This window comes from Malaclemys terrapin, chromosome 13 (genome assembly GCF_027887155.1).
Source record: "Malaclemys terrapin pileata isolate rMalTer1 chromosome 13, rMalTer1.hap1, whole genome shotgun sequence".
Lineage (NCBI taxonomy): Eukaryota > Metazoa > Chordata > Testudines > Emydidae > Malaclemys > Malaclemys terrapin.
In genome coordinates, this window is record NC_071517.1 from 30,440,004 (window position 1) to 30,464,929 (window position 24,926).

The window sequence follows — 24,926 nt, forward strand, 5'->3', positions numbered from 1 at the left end:
CAAGGAGACCCCCCCCTTCCCCGACAACTGAACAAGGGACACAGGCAGGAAAGGGTGGGTAGGAAGGCAGCTGGAGAACAAAGGGGGAAAGGGGCCGGGTGGCCAGAGAAGGGCTGCCTTTGGGAGAGATTCAACAGCTCTCCCTGCAGACTGAAAAGGGGACAGAGCCAGAAATGGGGTCCATCACAGCTTGGCTGGCTCGTTATGGTGCTGGCTTGGCTAGGGTGGCCCTATAGTTTAACCTCTACCTCTCTGGGCTAACCCAAGTGTGACGGGTTCGGTCACAGAGACCCCCTTGGGACTTTTACCTGTGTGACAAAGTAGGGAGTATTAACCTGGTAATGCTGCATGGGAGTTTTACTAGTTTACTGTCTGCATTAATACTAGATGATGATGGGAAATAAGGGTATGACTTCACTGAAGGATGACACTTGATGGCCAACACCTTCGTAACCTGAGCCCAGGAAGGGGTTGGGGCCAGGTGATACCTTTAGGGTGACCAGACAGCAAATGTGAAAAATCGGGACGGGGTTGGGGGTAATAGGAGCCTATATAAGAAAAAGACCCAAAAATCGGGACTGTCCCTATAAAATCAGGACATCTGGTCACCCTAGATACCTTCTGCCCAGGAAATTGGACAAAGGCTGGAGGAGGGGCCTGGGATGTGGCTGGGTGAGGCTGCTGGAGGGAGTTTTCAGTTTGGAGCTGGTGGGGAGATTGGGGGAAGCCCAGAACCTGGGTCTGGGCTCCCCAACCCCTAAGATAGACCTGACTGAGGGGTCCTGTTTTCTGTACCTACAAGCTCTGCTTTAGACTGTGTTCCTGCTGTCTAATAAATCTGTTTTACTGGCTGGCTGAGAGTCACGGTGAATCGCAGGAAGTGGGGGGTGTAGGGCCCTGAATCTCCCACACTCCGTGACAACCTCATGTGCTGAGACTACCTCTGAGCCCGTTTTCTTTGCCAGTTTGGGACTCTAGAACCCTGTCTTGTTGAGCCAGACATGCCAGCCTGCTGTAACACAGACCCAGGGTCTGAACCATGCCCAAAGCTGCTGACTTAACTGAAAACAGCTCAGCAAGTACTCCTGTCTCCAGCACCCAGACACCCAACTCCCAATGGGATCCAAACCCCGAATAAATCCGTTTTGCTCTGTATAAAGCTTATACAGGGTAAACTCATAAACTGTCTGCCCTCTATAACACTGATATAGAGATATGCACAGCTGTTTGCTCCCCCAGGTATTAATCACTTATTCTGGGTCAATTAATAAACAAAAGTGATTTTATTAAGTATAAAAAATAGGATTTAAGTGGTTTCTAGTAATAACCAACAGAACAAAGTAAGTTACCAAGTAAAATAAAACAAAACACGCAAGTCTAAGCCTAATACATTAAGAAACTGATTACAGATAAATCTCACCCTCAGAGATATTCCAATAAGCATCTTTCACAGACTAGACTCCTTCCTAGTCTGGGCCCAATCCTTTCCCTTGGTACAGACCTTGTTAGTTGCAGCAGGCATCTTAGGTGAAAAGCAGGGGTTCTCTCATGACTGGGGCTCTTTGTTCTGTCCCACCCCCCTTTTGCAGCTTTGGCACAAGGCGGGAATCCTTTGTCTCTCTGGGTCCCCACCCTCCTTCTAAATGGAAAAGCACCAGGTTTAAGATGGATTCCAATATTAGGTGACATGGTCACATGTCACTGTAAGACCTCCTTCTTCATTATCTTCATTACATAGGAAGGCTTGCAGGAAACAAACCCATTCACAGGTCATTGATTCTGAAGCACTCTTAATGGCTTCCACTTAATATGTTTACATTAGTAATACAAGTTTATTTGTGTGACGAATTAATAACGAATGCATGAATTTGAAACAACACTGACTTTATTGCCTCTGCAAGCAGAGATCAAAGAGGAGAGGGGGACGGCAGTTGGCTTACAGGGAAATAGAGTGAACCACCATTCTGCCCTTGCTCAGCCTATAGTTGGATTGCTCCTTACTACTGTCCAGGCTTCATGAGCCATGGGAGCAAGGGGTAGGCTGGGGTAGGTGCAACCGTGCGGTGCTGCTGACTGGGAGAGCAGCCTGAGGCAGAAGCCTCCAGCTGGCATGATATTCCAGGCAGGACTGAATCTCCATTACACAAAGCTTAAAGAAGAGAATGACCTGAATTCATTCCCATTTTTGTCCAGGCGCCCCCAACTGACCTCACCGAGGCCAGCCAGGAGCACCCATGTCTGCCCAGGCGCCCCGACCGACCTCACTGAGGCCAGCCAGGAGCACCTATGGGACGACGATGATGGCTACCAGTCATACTGTACTGTCTGCCGTCCGCAAGGCAAGGGGATGCTGCTGTGTAGCACTGCAGTACCGCATCTGCCAGCAGCACCTAGGAGACATACGGTGACAGTGAAAAAAGGTGAGAAATGATTTTTTGCCGTTGCTTTCACGGGGAGGGGGGGGAGGCTGACGACATGTACCCAGAACCACCCGCGACAATGTTTTTGCCCCATCAGGCATTGGAATCTCAACCCAGAATTCAAATGGTTGGCGGAGACTGCAGGAACTGTGGGATAGCTACAGTCATCAGTCACCCCTCCCTCACTGAGAGCAACGTCTGAGAATCGTTTCATGCCTTTTTTCCATGCAGACACCATAACACAGCAAGCATGGAGCCCGCTCAGATCGCCGCACCAGTTATGAGCACTGTAAACAGCACAAGCATTATCCTGCAGTGTATGCAGCACCAGGACCTGCGATGGCAGGGCGGTCACGAGAGTGATGAGGACAGGGACACAGACTTCTCTAAAAGCACAGGCCACGGAAATTTGTCCATCCTAGTGACAATGGGGCAGGCTCATGCCGTGGAATGCAGATTCTGGGCCCGGGAAACAAGCAGAGACTGGTGGGACCACATAGAGTTGCAGGTCTGGGATGATTCACAGCGGCTACGAAACTTTCGCATGCGTAAGGGCACTTTCATGGAACTTTGTGACTTGCTTTCCCCTGCCCTGAAGCACAAGAATACCAAGATGAGAGCAGCCCTCACAGTTCACAAGCGAGTGGCGATAGCCCTCTGGAAGCTTACAACGCCAGACAGCAACCGGTCAGTCAGGAATCAATTTGGAGTGGGCAAATCTACTGTGAGGGTTGCTGTGATCCAAGTAGCCAAAGTGATCTTTGACCTGCTGCTATCAAGGGTAGTGACTCTGGGAAATGTGCAGGTCATAGTGGATGGCTTTGCTGCAATGGGATTCCCTAACTGTGGTGGGGCGATAGACGGAACGAATATCCCTATCTTGGGACCGGAGCACTAAGGCAGCGAGTACATAAACCGCAAGGGGTACTTTTCAATGGTGCTGCAAGTACTGGTGGATCACAAGGGACACTTCACCAACATCAATGTGGGATGGCCGGGAAAGGTACATGACGCTCGCATCTTTAGGAACTCTGATCTGTGTCAACGGCTGGAGCAAGGGACTTACTTTTCAGACCAGAAAATAACTGTTGGGGATGTTGAAATGCCTATAGTTATCCTTGGGGACCCAGCCTACCCCTTAATGCCATGGCTCGTGAAGCCATACACAGGCACCCTGGACAGTAGTCAGGAGCTGTTCAACTATAGGCTGACCAAGTGCAGAATGGTGATAGAATGTGCATTTGGACATTTAGAAGTGCACAGGCGCAGTTTAATGACTCGGTTAGACTTCAGCGAAACCAATATTCCCATCGTTATTACTGCTTGTTGTGTGCTCCACAATATCTGTGAGAGTAAGGGGGAGACGTTTATGGTAGGGTGGGAGGTTGAAGCAAATCGCCTGGCCGCTGATTATGTGCAGCCAGACACCAGGGCGATTAGGAGAGCACAGCAGTGTGCAGTGCGCATCAGAGAAGCTTTGAAAACCATTTAATGACTGGCCAGGGAGCTATGGTGTGAAAGTTCTGTTTTTCTCCTTGATAAAAACCCACCCCCTTGGTTCACTCTACTTCCCTGTAAAACAACCGCCCTCCCCTTCCTCCTTTCTCCCCCCTTTGATCACCGCTTGCAGAGGCAATAAAGTGCATGAATTTTAAACAACAATGATTCTTTATTACTTTGTCACACAAATGGGGGGATAACTGCCAAGGAGCCTGGGAGGGGTGGGGGAGGAGGGAAGCAATGGGTGGAGTGGTGGAGGAGGGAAGGACAAGGCCTAACTGCACTTCAAAACTTATTGAATGCCAGCTTTCTGTTGCTTGGGCAGTCCTCTGTGGTGGAATGGTTGGGTGGCCAGAGGCCCACCCACCCCCTTCTTGGGCAGCTGGGTGAGGAGGCTATAGAACTTGGGGAGGAGGGCGGTTGGTTACACAGGGGCTGCAGCAGCGGTCTGTGTTCCTCCTGCTGCCTGTCCTGCTCAACAATATGCCAGAGAATGAGTTTGATCCTCAAGTAGCCTGAGCATTGCTTCATGCTTCCTTTCATCACGCTAACACCACATCTCCTCTCGCTGGTCCCTCCTGTCCTCTCGCGTGTCCCTCCTGTCCTCACATTCATTTTGTGTTTTCCTGCACTCTGACATTGTCTGCCTCCACGCATTCTGCTGGGTTCTTTCAGTGTGGGAGGACTGCATGAGCTCAGAGAACATGTCATTGCGAGTGCGTTTTTTTCGCCCTCTAATCTTTGCTAGCCTCTGGGATGGAGACGATACAGTGAGCGTTGAAACATTTGCAGCTGCGGGAGGGAAAAAAAAGGGAGAGTAGTATTTAAAAAGAGACATTTTAGAGAACAATGGGTAGACTCTTCCATGGTGAACCAAGCTGTTAACATTACATAGCATGTGTGCTTTCTTTACAAGGTCGCACTTTGACTCTTATATTGAGGGCCTGCCAGTTGGAATTCCATGTTGGAATGCTTTCAAACAGCAGCGCCTTCATGTCCCATACCAAGCACCCGTTGGGTTGGCCATTTAAAATGGGTTGGCCATTTAAAAGGAGGGGCTCTGGTTTTCGGGTTAACGTGCAGCACAAACCCAACTAAAGCCCTCCACCCCACCCTATTCTCTGGGATGATCGCTTCACCTCTCCCCCCCCCCCCCCCACCGCATAGCGCACAGCGGGGATGATTTCTGTTCAGCCACAGGCAAACAGCCCAGCAGGAACGGCCACCTCTGAATGTCCCCTTAATAAAATTCCCCTATTTCAACCAGGTGACCATGAATGATATCACTCTCCTGAGGATAACACAGAGAGATAAAGAACGGATGTTGCTTGAATGCCAGCAAACACCGGGACCATACGCTGCCATGCTTTGTTATGCAATGATTCCAGACTACGTGCTACTGGCCTGGCGTGGTAAAGTGTCCTTCCATGGCGGACGGAATAAGGCTGCCCTCCCCAGAAACCTTTTGCAAAGGCTTTGGAAGTACATCCAGGGGAGCTTCATTGAGATGTCCCTGGAGGATTTCCACTCCATCCCCATACATGTTAACAGACATTTCCAGTAGCTGTACTGGCCGCGAATGCATCCCAAGTCTTCAGGGTAAATTAATCATTAAACACACTTGCTTTTAAACCATGTACAATACTTACAAAGGTACATTCACCAGAGGTGCCTTCGCTGCCTTCAAGGTCCGTGAGCCCGCCTTGGGTGGGTTGGGAGGGTACTGGGTCCAGGGTGATAAACAGTTCCTGGCTGTCGGGGAAAACATTTTCTCCGCTTCCTTGCTGTGAACTAACCTCAATGTTGTCCTCCTCCTCCTCTTCCTCGTTGCCTAAATCCGCATCCCTGTTGCATGAGAGTCCATTGACAGAGTCCACGTATGGGGGGGGGGTAGTTGTAGGGGCACCCCCTAGAATGGCATGCAGCTCATCATAGAAGCTGCATGTCTGGGGCTCTGCCCTGGAGTGGCCGTTTGCCTCTCTGGTTTTTTGGTAGGCTTGCCTGAGCTCCTTAAATTTCACGCGGCACTGCTGCGGGTCCCTGTTATAACCTCTGTCCTTCGTGCCTTAGAGATTTTTTCAAATATTCCGGCATTTCATCTTTTGGAACGGAGTTCGGATAGCATGGATTCGTCTCCCCATACAGCGATCAGTTGTACCTCCCGTTCAGTCCATGCTGGAGCTCTTTTGCGATTCTGGGACTGCATGGTCACCTCTGCTGATGAGCTCTGCATGGTCACCTGTGCTGATCAGCTCATAATGCTGGGCAAACAGGAAATTAAATTCAAAAGTTCACGAGGCTTTTCCTGTCTACCTGGCCAGTGCATCGGAGTTGAGAGTGCTGTCCAGAGCGGTCACAATGGAGCACTCTGGGATAGCTCCCAGAGGCCAATACCGTCGAATTGCGTCCACACTACCCCAAATTCGATCCAGCGAGGTCGATTTGAGGGCTAATCCCCTTGTTGGGTAGGAGTACTGAAATCTATTTTAAGAGCCCTTTAAGTCAACAAAAATGGCTTTGTCGTGTGGACGGGTGCAGGGTTAAATCGATCTAACGCTGCTAAATTCGACCTAAACTCATACTGTAGACCAGGGCTCCGAGAGACACACTAGAGATGTGTCCGCCATAAGATCCTTTAATGGTCTGCCAGGTGAGGCTGAGGTGAACGTAAAAAAGGTATGTTGCACACAGCGACACCTAGTAGCTGAGAAGTGTAATACATTTTTAGCATTCCAATACATCTCTGTCTTTACGTTTTACATTCCTACCATACACTATTGACACTATCACATTGTCTTTGAAGTTCAGTAGTGAATAGTCAGTTAAATATCTCTGAATCGTACTGGCTTTCTAATTACACATCCCAAACACATAACAGCTTAGTCATCCACATTGGAAAAGAAGGTTCGAGGGCTGGAGAAATGAGTATCGACTCTGCGTTGCATAAGGGAAAATGAAGATTTCCTGGACAGACGTCAGGAGATGCTTCTACGGCCACAATGTTCTGAAGATTCAGAGCAGGCGCAGCAGGGACAGAAGGATTGTGAAGAGGTTTGGCAGCATGTGACCTCCAGAAGGAGAAAGAGGAGCGTCCATGCACCAGCAATGGAGATACAGGTGAGCAATCATTTCCATGTTCTCTCTACATGTACTAATGTGGAGAGTGGACTAGATGACCCATCTGAGGGAAGGGAGCAGAAGGAGACTCCACCGATTGGAAGGCAAAAGATGCACTGTCCTAGGGATGGGGGTTCCACAACCACCACTCCCAAGAGGAGGAGGAGGGTGGTGGTGGTCGGGGACTCCCTCCTCAGGGGGACTGAGTCATCTATCTGCCGCCCCGACTGGGAAAACCGAGAAGTCTGCTGCTTGCCAGGAGCTAGGATACACGATGTGACGGAGAGACTGCCGAGACTCATCAAGCCCTTGAATTGCTACCCCTTCCTGCTTCTCCACGTGGGCACCAATGATACTGCCAAGAATGACCTTGAGCAGATCACTGAAGACTACGTGGCTCTGGGAAGAAGGATAAAGGAGTTTGAGGCGCAAGTGGTGTTCTCGTCCATCCTCCCTGTGCAAGGAAAAGGCTGGGGTAGAGACTGTCGAATTGTGGAAGTCAACGAATGGCTATGCAGGTGGTGTCGGAGAGAAGGCTTTGGATTCTTCGACCACGGGATGGTGTTCCAAGAAGGAGGAGTGCTAGGCAGAGACGGGCTCCACCAACGAAGAGAGGGAAGAGCATCTTTGCCAGCAGGCTGGCTAACCTAGTGAGGAGGGCTTTAAACTAGGTTCACCGGGGGAAGGAGACCAAAGCCCTGAGGTAAGTGGGGAAATGGGATCCTGGGAGGAAGCACAAGCAGGAGAGCGCAAGAGGGGAGGACTCCTGTCTCATGCTGAGAAAGAGGGACGATGGATGAGTTATCTTAAGTGCCTATACACAAATGCAAGAAGCCTGGGAAACAAGCAGGGAGAACTGGAAGTCCTGGCACAGTCAGGGAACTATGATGCGATTGGAATAACAGAGACTTGGTGGGATAACTCACATGACTGGAGTACTGTTATGGATGGATATAAACTGTTCAGGAAGGACAGGCAGGGCAGAAAAGGGGGGGGAGTTGCGTTGTATGTAAGAGAGGAGTATGACTGCTCAGAGCTCCGGTATGAAACTGCAGAAAAACCTGAGAGTCTCTGGATAAAGTTGAGAAGTGTGAGCAACAAGGGCGATGTCGTGGTTGGAGTCTGCTATAGACCACCAGACCAGGGGGATGAGGTGGACGAGGCTTTCTTCTGGCAACCAGCAGAAGTTGCTAGATCACAGGCCCTGGTTCTCATGGGAGACTTTAATCACTCTGATATCTGCTGGGAGAGCAATACAGCAGTCCACAGACAATCCAGGAAGTTTTTGGAACGTGTAGGGGACAATTTCCTGGTGCAAGTGCTGGAGGAACCAACTGGGGCAGAGCTTTTCTTGACCTGCTGCTCACAAACAGGGAAGAATTAGTAGGGGAAGCAAAAGTGGATGGGAACCTGGGAGGCAGTGACCATGAGATGGTTGAGTTCAGTATCCTGACACAAGGAAGAAAGGAGAGCAGCAAAATACGGACCCTGGACTTCAGAAAAGCAGACTTTGACTCCCTCAGGGAACAGATGGGCAGGATCCCCTGGGAGAATAACATGAAGGGCAAAGGGGTCCAGGAGAGCTGGTTGTATTTTAAAGAATCCTTATTGCGGTTGCAGGAACAAACCATCCCGATGTGTAGAAAGAATAGTAAATATGGCAGGCGACCAGCTTGGCTAAACAGTGAAATCCTTGCTGATCTTAAACGCAAAAAAGAAGCTTACAAGAAGTGGAAGATTGGACAAATGACCAGGGAAGAGTATAAAAATATTGCTCAGGCATGCAGGAGTGAAATCAGGAAGGCCAAATCACACTTGGAGTTGCAGTTAGCAAGAGATGTTAAGAGTAACAAGAAGGGTTTCTTCAGGTATGTTAGCAACAAGAAGAAAATCAAGGAAAGTGTGGGCCCCTTACTGAATGAGGGAGGCAACCTAGTGACCGAGGATGTGGAAAAAGCTAATGTACTCAATGATTTTTTTGCCTCTGTCTTCACGAACAAGGTCAGCTCCCAGATTGCTGCACTGGGCAGTACAGTATGGGGAGAAGGTGGCCAGCCCTCTGTGGAGAAAGAAGTGGTTCGGGACTATTTAGAAAAACTGGACGTGCACAAGTCCATGGGGCCGGATGCGCTGCATCCGAGGGTGCTAAAGGAGTTGGCGGGTGAGATTGCAGAGCCATTAGCCATTATTTTTGAAAACTCATGGCGATCGGGGGAGGTCCCAGATGACTGGAAAAAGGCTAATGTAGTGCCCATCTTTTAAAAAGGGAAGAAGGAGGATCCGGGGAACTACAGGCCAGTCAGCCTCACCTCAGTCCCTGGAAAAATCATGGATCCTCAAGGAATCAATTATGAAACATTTAGAGGAGAGGAAAGTTATCAGGAACAGTCAGCATGGATTCATGAAGGGGAAGTCGCGCCTGACTAACCTAATTGCCTTCTATGATGAGATAACTGGCTCTGTGGATGAGGGGAAAGCAGTGGATGTGTTATTCCTTGACTTTAGCAAAGCTTTTGATACGGTCTCCCACAGTATTCTTGCCGCCAAGTTAAAGAAGTATGGGCTGGATGAATGGACTGTAAGGTGGATAGAAAGCTGGCTAGATCATCGGGCTCAACGGGTAGTGATCAATGGCTCCATGTCTAGTTGGCAGCCGGTTTCAAGCGGAGTGCCCCAAGGGTCGGTCCTGGGGTCAGTTTTGTTTAATATCTTTATTAATGATCTGGAGGATGGTGTGGACTGCACTCTCAGCAAGTTTGCAGATGACACTAAACTAGGAGGCATGGTAGATACGCTGGAGGGTAGGGATCGGATACAGAGGGACCTAGACAAATTAGAGGATTGGGCCAAAAAAAATCTGATGAGGTTCAGCAAGGACAAGTGCAGAGTCCTACACTTAGGACGGAAGAATCCCATGCACTGCTACAGACTAGGGACCGAATGGCTAGGTAGCAGTTCTGCAGAAAAGGACCTAGGGGTTATAGTGGATGAGAAGCTGGATATGAGTCAACAGTGTGCTCTTGTTGCCAAGAAGGCTAATGGCATTTTGGGCTGTATAAGTAGGGGCATTGCCAGCAGATCGAGGAACGTGATCGTTCCCCTTTATTCGACATTGGTGAGACCTCATCTGGAATACTGTGTCCAGTTTTGGGCCCCACACTACAAGAAGGATGTGGAAAAATTGGAAAGAGTCCAACGGAGGGCAACAAAAATGATTGGGGGTCTGGAGCACATGACTTATGAGGAGAGGCTGAGGGAACTGGGATTGTTTAGTCTTCAGAAGAGAAGAATGAGGGGGGATTTGATAGCAGCCTTCAACTACCTGAAGGGGGGTTCCAAAGAGGATGGAGCTCGGCTGTTCTCAGTGGTGGCAGATGACAGAACAAGGAGCAATGGTCTCAAGTTGCAGTGTGGGAGGTCCAGGTTGGATATTAGGAAACACTATTTCACTAGGAGGGTGGTGAAACACTGGAATGCGTTACCTAGGGAGGTGGCGGAGTCTCCTTCCTTGGAGGTTTTTAAGGCCCGGCTTGACAAAGCCCTGGCTGGGATGATTTAGTTGGGAATTGGTCCTGCTTTGAGCAGGGGGTTGGACTAGATGACCTCTTGAGGTCCCTTCCAACCCTGATATTCTATGATTCTATGATCTGCTTGTCCACTGGTGGCAATGAATGGCTGTGGTCGGTCTGGAAACCTTGAGTGTCTCTCTTCTAGTGTGTAGAGTTTGTTCTGCCAATTGTTCTTTCTGAGGTATACACTGTAGATGTCGATGGTTCCTATTGAACTCACCCTGTCAGTCTCGATCACATACGATCTGGGCATTGAATTCTTTTTCTTCATGAAACTGGAGTTCTCCATCCTGTTTGACACCAACACAGTCCAGAGCCGACAGTTCTCTAACTGAGTGATGTCTGCTGTAAAAGTGTTCAAAAATTCTTTAGCCTTTTTATCCGATTTGGCTTCTCTCTTCATCTCTGGCCACTTTCGAGATAGAACTACTGTTCTGACTTTGGAAAAGAACCTGAGTTGTCTTCCCATCATGAGTTGTGCTGGACTGCATCCAGTAGCTGCTGTTGGTGTTGATCTGTAGCTCTGGAGAGCAAGGAATGGATCTTCCTGCTATCGGATTTTCTTGCTTGTCTGTACATTTCGCTCAGCCTCTCCACTCACTTGTGGGTAATCTAGGCTGCTAGTAATGTGATCAAAATCCTATTTCATTTGGAATTACTTGAATTCTGCTGCAGTGAATTGTGGTCAGTTGTCTATCATTAGATGTTCTGGAACACCGAACTGAGCAAAAGCATACTTCAGTTTCCTGATAACACTGTAACCTGATGTGACTTTCAAGTACATTATTTCTATATACCTGGAAAAATAGTCCATGCCAACCAGGTCCTCTGAATCTGCATAAATCTGCAGCCAATCTTTTCCAAGGCCTGGCTGGTAGAGGTGTTGTGTTGGTCTGTTAGTTCTGCAATGTTCACATGTAGATACTTCATTGCATATGTCCTTGCTGGTGCCTGGCCACCCTGCCGACTGGTTGGCCTGTTCACAGTCAATACTTGATGTCCTTCAGAGATGAGGTTTAGGATTTGTCCTCTCATTTCATTTGGAATCACAATGCAATTGCCTTTAATAGTGAGTTCATTTGACTCGCTTAGTTGTCCATGCACCACAAAGTAGTCTCTTGTCACTTCCTTAGTGTCCTGTCGATACTTGGGCCAGCCGCCCCTAGGATAACTTAGAACTTCCTGAAGTTGTGTGTCTCTCAAAGTTGCTTTTTGGAGCTGGTGCAGTCTCTTTTCTGACTCTGCTCTGTATGTGTCCACAGCCTCCACATATGCTTTTACGTCATCTTCGAGCTCACAGGTAATTGAGTGTGATGCTGGGTTCCATGACAGGGTGTCTGCTACCACCAGATTCTTCCCAGGAACTTAATTAGCAATTGGGTTAAATCTCGTTAACCTTCACAACAGACATTGGCATCTCAGGGTGCTTGATCCAGGTCTGTTCTGTTGATGTGGGTTACAAGCAGTTTATGGTCTGTTATCAGTGTGAACGAATCCAACCCACACAGATATCTGTAAAAGTTCTCACTAGCCCATATGTGTGCCAGGCACTCCTTTTCAACCAGTGCATACACATTTCTGCTGCTGTGAGCATGTGAGAACCAAATGCAGCTGGCTTCTGCTAAGATCCGTATTGTTGCAACAATATATCACCCAGGCCATAGCTTCTTGCGTCCACATTGACCCTGGTGGGTCTGTTCACATTGTAGTACTTGAGAACTGGATGGGTTGAGATAATTTCTTTTACCTATTTGAAGGCAATGGCTTCATTTGGCCCCCATAGCCAAGAAGTGTTGGACGTTAACAGCTCATTCAATGGGGGGGAGGCATGGATCAGTGTTCATGTCACGCTCCCTGTCAGTACCCTGCCCGAGCCAGGGAAGCTAATGATCCAACCAGCGGAACAAATTCAGTGATGAACCCTGGTCACGTGCTGCCTGAGGCAGGTTGCGCATACTCTAAAAACACTGAGTGGGTTTGTCACTATAGAAAGGTCTGGTAGGTATCAATCAAGGTAATTTACCATCCCCAGTACATCTCAGTTTTGATGCGTTCATTGAGGCATTCAATTCTCGGATTGCTTTAACTTTCTCAGGGCTAGAACTGAGTCCATCTTTGTTTATTGCCTGTCCCACAATTTCAGTTCAGGATAGGCAAAAAATGCACTTTTCCTTGTTTAGCTTCCATCCGGACTGACTGGTTAGGGTTAGAACTTCATTGAGAGTTTCATGGTCTTCTTCCATTGCAAACCCATATATCAAAATATTGTCCATGAAAACTACAACTCAGTTTGTATTGGTTAACAGTTCTGCCATCTTCCTTGGGAAAATTTCAGGTACCCGGTAACTCCAAAAGGTCATCTTCGAAAGCAAAATCTCCCAGAGGCTGTGAGAAATGGAGTCAGCTGAACACTTTCTTTGGCTAAAGGAATTTGCAAGCTTGGAGAATACTGTAATTCCTTTCACTCTGGGGAGGAAGTCACCTCATGTTGGGAGGATATTATTTTCTCTGGTGCTGGGGCCCAGGCCGGGGGAGGTCAGTGACTGGTGCTGGGGTCAGGGAGGAGTGTCACTCTTTGGTGCCCTCTTTTCCCTTGATTCCCCCCTCTGCCCCCCCCCCCGATATCTCCTGGAAGATGATGAGCATGGCTCCTGTGCGCACTCTATGAGCTCAGTGATGGCATCTGGGCCCAGCCCCTGTGTTGGCATCTGTAGGAGGATCTGGACAGTGCATTCCCCTGAGGGAGAGATGGGGAGAGGCGAGCCAGGGATGCGGGGGGGGCTGTAGGGCCCCCACATGGGAGGGGGTTGATCCCAGGGTTCCAGCCCTCCTCCCCCACTGTGAACCTCTTGCTGAAGAAGTTGCGGCACGATGACCTCACCGCGGGGATGATGGGGACCTGAGGGGGAAGGGAGCCAGGATGAGACTCAGGGTGGAACAGGCAGACCCAGGGAGAAAGCTCGGACCTGGGCCTGCACGGCCAGGTGGAAGGGTAGCATAGAGCTGTCATAGGTTCAGAGATTCCCAGGCCAGAAGGGATCTCTGTGCCCATGATCCAGTCTGAACGACAGGCCGAAGAACTGCCCCGCAATAATCCCTAAACATATCCCATCAGGACGGGGTTGTGCGGGCGGAGGCATCACCAGCAGTGGGGGATGGGCTGGCAGAAGGGGGCGGGTGTGTCACCTCCAGGGGCTGTTCTCCTGCCCACCCCTAGCAGGCCCAGTTCAGGCTCACAACTTGCCCCAAATGCCATGACCAACCCCTGGGTCACGGCACCTGGTCCTGCTATGGAGGGTCTGCACGGCCGCATGTCACAGTGATGGTGTGCCCGGGCCTGGCGTTGGCGGCAAGCAGGGCATCCTCCAGCCCTGGTCCTCCAAGCACCAGGCTCTGGCCTCCTGCCTCCCAGCTGGCCAGGCGGTGGGAGCCCCCTTCCCAGAGTGCATTGCTCTCTGCCCCCTAGTCCTGCTCTCCCCAGCTATGGGCACTAGGGGAGGGTAGCCCAGGCTGTCCTCGCTTGTGCACTGTGTGCACGGGAGCTCTCCCCCCGCTGGCAGCAGTAGTGAGACCCTTACCCGCACTATGGTGTCACTCCAACCCCTTGCCCTGGAGAGACACTGCCCAGCCCCGCTGCTCCCCCACCAGGACCGGGTCCAGTACTGGGCAAAATCCTATCCATCTGCTCCCCGCTGGCTCAGAGGGTTTGATCCCCCCATGGCACCCCCCTTTTCCCTCCAGACCACATGAGACGGATCCCCCCACATACAACCGCATGGAACAGGGGCATTGTGAGGCGAGTGCCCGCTGCCGTGGCAACCGTCTCCACAGTGAGGCACAAACCCTGATAGGCGGTGCAGGCGAGGAGGGAGGCGGGTGCCCTGGAGGAGCCCTCAGGATCTGGCAGCGCCACCGGCACTGGGGCATCCACCCGTGGGGCACAGGGAACCCGGTTCAGCCTGATCCCACATCAGGCAGGAAAGCACCTCGCAGGCAGGGAGAGCCACCATGGGGCAGCCAGCCCCTATCCCCCAACCTCTCCCACCTCTCCCTGCCCTGACCACAGACCCGCCAACCCTCCAGCCCCCTGCCCGTTCCTACCCCCAGCTCTGATCCATGGGACAGCCAGACCCCTAGCCCTCACCTCTCCCTGCTCTGACCATGGAGCAGCCAGACCCCTAGTCCCCAGCCCCTCCCTGCCCCCGAGGTCTGACCCAGCGGCCAGCCAGTCCCCTATTCCCCCCACCCCTCCCTGCCCCCAGATCTGACCCACCAGGTAGCCAGCCCCTTATCCCCCCATCTCTCCCTGGCCCCTGAATCTGACCCATAGGCCTAGGCAGCCCAGTATCCCCTGCCCTGTGTCAGACCCATTCACACACCGTGGGGCTGGAGTAACCCTGAGTTGGGTGGTCTCAGGCCAGAAGGCACCTTGAAGGGGTTAGGGGGCGGGGCTCAGGACCCTGGCTGTGTCAGAGGGGGTCCCTCAAGCCAGGAGGTGCTGACCCCTCTTTTCCCCCCAGCTCGGCCATGAGGCCCCCCGCTGAGCTGCTGCGGGGCCGGGCGGGCCCGGAGGCCTGGCGCAATGAGGCCAAGGCCACGGTGCGGGCGGCGCAGCAGCTGCGGGGGCGCTGCTGGCGGGAGGCGGTGGCACAGTGGCGCCCACCGCACCCCTCAGGCCAGCCCCAGGAGACACCCTACGAGCGCCGCACACGGCTGCAGGGCTGGCGCTTCAAGCTGGACGTGACGGCAGCTGGTGAGACGCTGGAGAAGCCGCCCGAGGGGCCGGGCATCACGCTGTGGAAGAGCAAGATGAAGCCCCCACCCTGGGTGAGCCAGCTGCCCCTGCCCTGCTTCCGGGACCACTGCGCCAGCCAGAGCAACGGGCTGGCTGCCCGCTACGCCAGTGCCGTGCGCCTGGTGGTCAGCCGGCTGCGCCAGGCGCTCACCGAGCTCAATGAGCAGGCCAAGCGCCTCAACCTAGCACGCCAGCGCCTCAATGCTGCCCTCGCCAAGGTGCGCACTGCGCTGCTCACCAACCAGCAGAGTGCTCTGGTGCGCGAGCACCGGCCCCCAGCCGAGCAGGTGAGACCCCCACGCCTTATATCTCCCCGCACACCATTTCCCTGTCTGTACCCTCTATTGCCCCGTATCCCCTGTGCCCTCTATCCCCTCGCGCCCTGTATCCCCCGTGTCCCGTATTCCCCCAGCATGGCCAGGTGTGGGCACCAGTCCCCAGCCAAGCAGGTGAGAGCCCCCACCCTATATACCCCGCGCCCCATTTCCCCTGTGCCCTCTATCCCCCTGCTCCCTATATCCCCCGTATCCTGTAACCCCCCAGCACACCCAGGCAGGGGCACCAGCCCCCCATGAGGCAGGTGGGAGTTCCAATAACTTGTATCCCCATATGCTCCATATCCCCTGTGCCCCATATTCTCCGCACCCCTTATCCACGCCTCATATCCCCCCCTTCATGCCCAGACATGGGCACCGGTTCCCCACCAAGCAGGTGAGAGCCTCCCCAGATCCCAGATCCACCCACACCCAATATCCCCCCCTCGTGCCCATCACCCCCCAGTATGGCCAGATGCTGACATTGACACCCCCACCCTCACTGAGCAAGTGACAGCTCCCACCTCATATCTCACCACTCCCCATTCCCCCCAGACTCCATATCCTGCCCTGTATCCCTCCCGTGCCCCATAGCCCCAGCACTCCATGTTCCCCCAGCGCACCCAGACACAGGCATCAGCGGGTGACATCCCCCCATGGCCCATATCCCGATACACCCTGTAATCCCCCAAGCCATGCCACTCCCCCAGCATGGCCAGGTGCTGGCACTGGCCCGCCCCCCCGCCCCCCCCACTGAGCAGGTGAGAGCCCCCTGTGCCCCATATCATACCCACTGGGCTAGGTGCAGGCATCAGCTCCACACTGTGCCAGTGAAAGCCCCCCCACCCCCTATGCCCCCCCATGCCCCAGATACCACTATGTTGCATATCTCCCGCTGTGCCCCACCACCTCCCAGCATGGCCAGGCACCGGGACCAATCCCCCACCAAACTAGTGAGAAGTCCCCCATATTTCACCACACACTCTTTATCCACCCACTATGCCCCATCACCCCCCATCACAACCTGTCACGGGCACCGACAACACCTCCACACAGAGCAGGTGAGAGCCCCATGGACCCCATATCCCTCCCATGCACCCCACATCCCCTCCCAGCACAGCCCCCACTGAGCAGATGAGAGTCCCCTGATGTTCCCCATCCTCCCCGTACCCCATATCCCTCACAGTCACCCCCCCCAGCACAGCCACCCATGGACACCGCCCCCCCACAGAGCAGATGGTACCCCCACACATATCCACTAGGGTTACCATATTTTGTGCCTCCAAATGGAGGACACTCCACCGCGCCCCGGGCCCCGCCCCCCGCCCCCGCCCCCGCCCCGGCCGAGCACCCCCGGCCCGCCCAGCACCGCCAGCCCCCGGCGGCCCGGCGCACCCCCCGGCCCCGCGACCCCGGACCGGCTCCCGGACCGGCCCGGCGCACCTCCGCGGCTCCCGGCCCCGCGCACCCCCCAGCCCCGCGGCCCCGGACCGGCCCCCCGGACCGGCGCACCCCCGCGGCTCCCGGCCCGGCGCACCCCCCCGGCCCCGCGACCCTGGACCGGCACTCCGGCTCAGCACACCCCACGGCTCCACGGCCCGGCGCACCCCCCGGCCCCGCGACCCCGGACCGGCTCCCGGACCGGCCCGGCGCACCTCCGCGGCTCCCGGCCCCGCGCACCCCCCGGCCCCGTGGCCCCGGACCGGCCCCCCGGACCGGCGCACCCCCGCGGCTCCCGGCCCGGCGCACCCCCCGGCCCCGCGACCCTGGACCGGCACTCCGGCTCAGCACACCCCACGGCTCCACGGCCCGGCGCACCCCCGCGGCTCCGCGACCCCGGACCGGCCCCGCGGCCTGGCGCACCTCCACGGCTCCCGGCCCGGCGCACCCCCGCGGCCCGGCGCACCCCCCGGCCCCGCGACCCCGGACCGGCTCCCAGACCGGCCCGGCGCACCTCCGCGGCTCCCGGCCCCGCGCACCCCCCGGCCCCGCGGCCCCGGACCGGCCCCCCGGACCGGCGCACCCCCGCGGCTCCCGGCCCGGCGCACCCCCCGGCCCCGCGACCCTGGACCGGCACTCCGGCTCAGCACACCCCACGGCTCCACGGCCCGGCGCACCCCCGCGGCTCCGCGACCCTGGACCGGCCCCGCGGCCTGGCGCACCCCCACGGCTCCCGGCCCGGCGCACCCCCGCGGCCCGGCGCACCCCCCGGCCCCGCGACCCCGGACCGGCACTCCGGCTCAGCACACCCCACGGCTCCACGGCCCGGCGCACCCCCGCGGCTCCGCGGCCCGGCGCACCCCTGCGGCCCCAGACCGGCTCCTGGACCGGCCCCCCGGCCCGGCGCACCCCCGCGGCTCCCGGCCCGGCGCACCCCCCGGCCCCGCGACCCTGGACCGGCACTCCGGCTCAGCACACCCCACGGCTCCACGGCCCGGCGCACCCCCGCGGCTCCGCGACCCCGGACCGGCCCCGCGGCCTGGCGCACCCCCACGGCTCCCGGCCCGGCGCACCCCCGCGGCCCGGCGCACCCCCCGGCCCCGCGACCCCGGACCGGCACTCCGGCTCAGCACACCCCACGGCTCCACGGCCCGGCGCACCCCCGCGGCTCCGCGGCCCGGCGCACCCCTGCGGCCCCAGACCGGCTCCTGGACCGGCCCCCCGGCCCGGCGCACCCCCGCGGCTCCCGGCCCGGCGCACCCCCCGGCCCCGCGACCCTGGACCGGCACTCCGGCTCAGCACACCCCACGGCTCCACGGCCCGGCGCACCCCCGCGGCTCCGCGACCCCGGACCGGCCCCGCGGCCTGGCGCACCCCCACGGCTCCCGGCCCGGCGCACCCCCGCGGCCCGGCGCACCCCCCGGCCCCGCGACCCCGGACCGGCACTCCGGCTCAGCACACCCCACGGCTCCACGGCCCGGCGCACCCCCGCGGCTCCGCGGCCCGGCGCACCCCTGCGGCCCCAGACCGGCTCCCGGACCGGCCCCCCGGCCCGGCGCACCCCCGCGGCTCCCGGCCCGGCGCACCCCCCGGCCCGGCTCCGCGGCCCCCCCAGCGGCCCGGCCCGGCGCACCCCCCAGCGGCCCGGCCCCGCGAGCCCGGACCGGCTCCCGGCACCGCGCCCCCTGCTCCCCGCCCGGCCCCCCGGCCCGGCCCGGCACTGCGACCCTGGCCCCGCACCGGCCCCGGCCAAAGAGGCCCCGGCGGAGCCCTCCCTCCCTCCCGATTTTCCCGGACATGCCCGGCTTTTGGGGATTTCCCCCCGGACGGGGATTTGAGCCCCCAAAAGCCGGACATGTCCGGGAAAATCCGGACGTATGGTAACCCTAATATCCACCCCCTGCCCCATATCCCTACCACACACACCCAGCCCTGCTCCCAGCCCAGATCCCCCCAGTGCAGCCAGCACCAAGCCTGCAATGGCTGGCATTGCCGGGGGCTAAGCGTTCACTCTGCCCCCGTCTCTGCTCGTCCCCCCCGCGGTGCAGGCCCCAGACCAAGTGGACGCACTGCTGAGGTGGGAACACAAGGAGCTGCAGAGGCTGAAGGTGGAGCTGCAGGGGGACATGGACATGTCGGAGGCACACCTCAAGGTGGGGCCGGGACAGGGGCCAAAGGCCTAGACAGCAACTAGATGTCAGGGCAGGTGCTGGGCACTGCCTGGTCCATCTGGCAGTGGGGTGGGCAGGTGTGTCGGGGGGTTGCCATCCCTGCCAGCATGCCCCCTTGGGGCTGGGCTACCAGCTCCTTTTTCTGCCGGGCCCCCTGCTGACAGGGGCTTGGGCTCCGCAGTGTACTCAGCACTCCATCCCAGGCACCGAAAAGCCCAGCAACCCACAGTCCAATGTCCCACTCTGGACCCCCTGGGGCACTGGGCCAGGTGCTGGAGCTGGGGACTCTTCTTAGCGGGACGCCAGCAGCCCTTAGCCCACTACGTCAGGCCCATGAGTACTGTCATCTCCCTGGTGGCTGGCAGGGAGCCCACCCCCCTCTGGGCCGCAGCCTGGGAACCCCGTAGTGAGAGGTTGGGGCTGTCTACCCTGCCCATGCTACCCACTGGGGCATCTTCCCATCGTAGCCTGGGCACTGGCCCCTCCCCTGGGCACCTGATGTGCCAGCTCCCTGCCGGTGTCTCCCCGTTTGCCCCTCTCACTGGGCTGCCCTGGCATCCCCCACCAAATCCCATCCCAAAGAGAGCAGCTCAGCCAACCTGCACCCCCTCGGGCCATCCCCTGCTGGCCTGTCTTGAGTCCCCTGCTCTGTCCCTCGCCATGCTCTTTGCCTACCAGTCACCAGCCTGCCCTGCGGTCAGGGCGCCTCACCCCCGGACCCTGCTCCATCCCAGGGATTGCCCCACGTCTCTCCTTCCACCCCTCCCTGCCCAGGTTCCACCCCCCTTCCCATGGCTTTCCCCTTGCCCTGCTGGGCCCTCCACAGTCTCGTGCCGAGAGAGGTGCTGCAGAGATTGGTCCCTCTGCCCGCAGCTGTGTCTGAGCTGGGCACTCACACTGGCGCGCTCTCTGGCAGAAACTGGGCAGGTGTGGGGGGCACACTGACCTGTGTTTCCTGTGCCAGGCCCTGGGCGGATGTGGGGAGTGAGGGCTGTGGGGGACACACTGACCCATGTCTCCCATGCCAGGCGTTGGGCAGGTGCCAGCAAACCCTGGGCATGCTGTGCCAGGAGCGGGGACAGGTGCTGGAGCTGTTGGGGCAGCCGCTGCGCATGGTGCTGCTGGAAGCCGAGCGCGAGTCCTGGCTCAGCCTGAGTCGTCCCCCGTCCCCCTTCGTAATGAGGAACCCCACCCCGGAGCCCAGCCCTGTCGGGCCGTACACGCCAGGTATGGCCTGGCCCGCCCCACCCCAGGGACCCTCCATAGCCCTCCAAGAGCCCCCCTCAGCCCCTGTGTATCACCATTAGCCCCCGCTCACGAGCCCAGCCCCGTTGGGCCCTACACACCAGGTATGGCCTGGCCCCACCCCATCCCAGGGACCTCCCCCCCCCCCCCCCCCCGCAGATCCTCCAGAGACTCTGTGTACCCCTGGAGACCACCCTTCACTCAGCCCCCCTCAGCCCATGCATACTCCCAGGGACCCCCACCCCACTCAACCCCCCACTCAGCCCCCCAAGAGCTCCCTCATCCCCTGTGTGCCCCCAGGGACCCCCACTCCACTCAGCCCCCCACAGCCCATGAGTACCTTGATTGCGCCCCACTTTTGAGCCCAGCCTCACTGAGGCAGTTCTGATCCCATGTCCCTCCAGAGTGCGCGGCGGCCATTGAGGAGGCACGGTGCCTGACCCTGCGCTCCAAGGAGGTGCTGGCCACGCTCAGGGCAGCCACAGCCCAGGCCACGGCCTCGCGCCACCAGGCCCAGGAGGCCTTAGATGGCAGCCTGCAGCGCAAGATGGACGAGACCCTGGTGCTCAAGGTATGGGGGGGGGAGGCATGCTCCCTGCCCCCCCACAAGCTGCCCCCCACGGAACCCCTGCCCCCTGTGCCCCATGGAACGCCTGCCCCCCACATGCTACCCCCCACGTAACCCCCCCTTTCCTCGGCCCCCTGCACACTGCCACCACGGAACCACTCCCTCTGTCTCCCACAGAACCCCTCCCCCTGCCTTTGTCCCCCCGCACACTGACCCCCATGGAACACTTTCCCTGCCCCCCCGCACGCTGTCCCCCACAGAACCCCTCCCCCTGCCTGTGTCCCCCACACGTTGCACCCCACGGAACCTCACCCCTCCTCCTGCCCCCCCCCACTGTCCCCCATGGAACCCCTCCCCCTGCCCCCTGCATGCTGCCCATCTCGGAACCCATTCCCCTGCCCCTCGCACGCTGCCCCCCATGGAACGCCAGCCCTGTCCCCTGCATGCAGTGCCCCCACACGCTGCCCCCCCCCCACAGACCCCTCCTCCTGCCCCCCTACACTGCCCCCCAAAGCAGACCTATAGCCCCTGCCCCATACTCCCCCATCCCCCCAGCTCTATACTAGACCCACAGTCCCTGCCACACACTCTCCCATGTCCCCAGTTCTATACCAGCCCCGCAGCACCTGCCCCATGTTCCCCCCATCCCCCAGTTCTATACCAGACCCACAGCCCCTGCCCCATGATTCCCCCATCCCCCTCCCAGACCCACACCCCTGCCCCATGCTCTCCCCATCCCCCCCTCTCAGACCCCCACAGCCCCTGCCCCATGTTACCCCATCCCCGACCCACAGCCCCTGCCCCACACTCCCCCATGCTCCCCAGCTCTATACCAGCCCCACAGCCTCTGCCTCAGGCTCCCCTCATCTTCCCAGCTCTATATCAGCTCCACGGTCCCTGCCCTATGCTCCCCCATCCCCCCAGCTCTATACCAGCCTCACAATCCCTGTCTCACACTCCCCCCATCCCCATAAGCAGCTCTATAGCAGCCCCACAGCCCCTACCCCACACTGCCCTCATGCCCCCATCCCTATATCAGACCCACAGGCCCAGATCCACACTGCTGGGGCAGGGGATGGCACACTAAAGGACTGATTGTGCCCCACCCCCATTGGGAGGCCATGGGGGGCTAGGAGGAAGGTCTCTGGTGTGGTCCCCAAACCTGGGGGTTGAGGGGTGGGGTGACCCATCCCTGCGGGGACCCAATGTGTCCCCCACACCTCATCCTGTGCTCCCTCCCCGGCCAGGATCGTCTCTACATGGCTTTGGGGGGCATGCGCAGCACCCTGAACCGCTGCCAGCGCTTCCACGGGGAGCTGGGCATCACCCAGGGCATGACCATGGTGAGTGGGGGCGGAGGGGGTTGCGGGGGATGACCCTGTGCTGGGAGGGCAGGCAGGGACCAGCTGTGGGCAGGCGGGGAGTGACACTGCTGGGGGGCGGGCAGGGGTGTTACCCGCTAAAATTCTCTGTTACTCACACACTCTAGGGCACCCACCTTTACCCAGTTCCTAGGGCTCAAGGCTTAACCCTCTTTATTTAGGCACCCCAACCCTTTCCCAGTTCCTAGGGCTCCAGGCAAAAGGCACCTAACTTTACCCCTCCATGGGCTCCAGGCAAACATCCTTTCCCTGTGGACTCAGGGCTTAATCTTTTGAGGAGTTTATGGGATCTTTTACCAGTGAAAGAGCCCTGCACAGTAATATCCTACGTAACCTCTATTTATTAACAATCACTAAAAACCAGAATGCACACACCACACACACAATGCTCACCACTCCCAATAAGATGAACTTTTCTTGATGGCCCGTCAGGATCAGGTCATCTGGGGGACTCCAGGTTCTGCATGGTGTCATTGGCAGGGTGTTGAGGTCTGGCAGCTCTGTTCTTGGGGCTGTGTCCTGGAGTTGGTTCCCAAAAAACTTCCTTTTGGACCCCAGTTTATACAGTGAAACTTGAAGCCTGCTTAGCTGTACTTTAACCAATCATTTTACTAAAATTTTACTAACCAATGCTAACATATTGTAACAATTTTTTTAACCAATCCTACCTCACCACCTTAATTAATTTACACTTAGCAAAATTAATTATGTAACAGACAGAAACAATTAAAGAACCAGACAGAGATCATACAGACAAACAACAGGGAAGTGGGGACCATAATGACAAAACAATAAAGAAATGAGGATTTCACAACCGCAACTATTGAGAAGTGATTTCTTGACAGACACAATGCTGTCAAACTAAGTTTTCTTTAACCATCTTAAGATCTGTTTCTTTATCTGGTGATAGTGGGTGCCATTAGGACAGGGTCTCCTTCTTAACAGCCTGATATTACATTGTTTTAATGTAATTTAGATGGAATGTGAGGATGTGACTTCCTGCTTCTCAGCTAATGGCTGCGGCTCTTTTAATCTGGGTGCAAAGGAAGGCCTTAGGCTTTAGGACTTGCAATATGGCTACAGACAAAGGCCTTATCCTTACCAGGGGACCAGCTGGGGGCAGGCAGGGAGTGACACTTTGCTGGGGGGGCGGGCAGGGAAGAAGGGAATAGCTGGGGCACCCAGGAGATGGACAGAGAGGAAGAAAGGACCAGCTGGGGGCACCAGGGGAATGGGCAGAGGAAGAAGGGACCGGCTGGGGGCACCCGGGGGATGGGCAGGGGAAGAAGGGACCGACTGGGGGTGGAGGGGGATCCTCCAGGTGAGGCTGCCCTGCTCTGACTCCTGCTACATTGTTCTAGGGCCCTGAGTCCAGCCAGTACCTGGAGGCGCGGGAGAAGCTGACTCGGCCCTTGGTGCGGGTGTACCAGCGCCATGTGGGCACCCAACTGCCTGAGGCCCAGATCCTCACCCAGGTAATTTCCAGTGGTCGCACCCACTGGTACGGCTGCAGGGAGAGGCATTGTTGCCCATCTGGGGGTACCTTGCCTGGTTGTGATGGCTGTAGAGTGGTGACGGTGTTGCTGGATGGGGGTACTTTGCATGGCTGAGATGGCTATAGAGGGTGATGGTCTTTCTGAGCAGGAGTACTTTGCCCAGTTGTATGAGGGTGAAGGTGTTGCTGGATGGGGGTACCTTGAATTGCTGGGATGGCTATGGGGGTAATGTTTTTTCTGGGCAAGGGAACCTTGCACAGCTGAGGGGGCTTTCAGGAGTGATGGTGTTACTAGTTGGGGGTACCTTGCCCAGCTATATGGAGTTACTGGATGGGGATATCTTGCCCGGCTGTAGGGAATGATGGTGTTGCTGAGTAGGGATGCCTTGCCTGGCTGTGATGGCTGTAGGGGTGACAGCATTGCTTGGCAGGGGTACCTCACCCTGCTACGGGGAGGTGATGGTGTTGCTGGAGGAGGGGTGACTTTGCCTGGCTGCTAGGGGTGAGATGTAGCTAGGCGGGGGTACCTCCCCCTGCTGCAGGGAGATGACGATGTTGCTGGAGGAGGGGTGACTTCACCAGGTTGTTAGGGGTGAGGCGTAGCTAGGCTGGGGTACCTCACGTGGCTGCAGTGAGGTGACAGTGTTTCCTGTCCGCCTGTCCCTCCCCCAGGGCAGTGTGCTGCTGGAGCGCTCCATGCAGAAGGCGGCGGCCAACGTGCAGCAGATGCAGGCCACCCAGCGGCACCTGCACACCTCCATCCGTGACAAGCAGACGGGCTTCCACGTGGATGCCAGTGTGCAGCGCCTGCGCCGCCGCCGCATGCACCCCCGCAGCAACCTGGAGGAGGCCCGCCAGCTGCTCTGCTCCTAGGGAGCCCCCATAGCCAGAGCACCAAAATAAAATCCCC

General features: G+C 57.1%; 1 protein-coding gene across 1 annotated transcript; it reads left to right on the top strand.

Moving 5' to 3' along the window:
• Positions 1–15,133: 15,133 nt before the first annotated feature.
• CCDC105 (coiled-coil domain containing 105) lies at positions 15,134–24,889 on the top strand. The gene is made up of 7 exons (XM_054047639.1): positions 15,134–15,688; positions 19,204–19,308; positions 20,355–20,553; positions 20,976–21,142; positions 22,387–22,482; positions 23,883–23,996; positions 24,689–24,889. Exons 1-7 carry the CDS (start codon positions 15,134–15,136, stop codon positions 24,887–24,889), a joined length of 1,437 nt encoding a protein of 478 aa, XP_053903614.1.
• Positions 24,890–24,926: the final 37 nt, after the last annotated feature.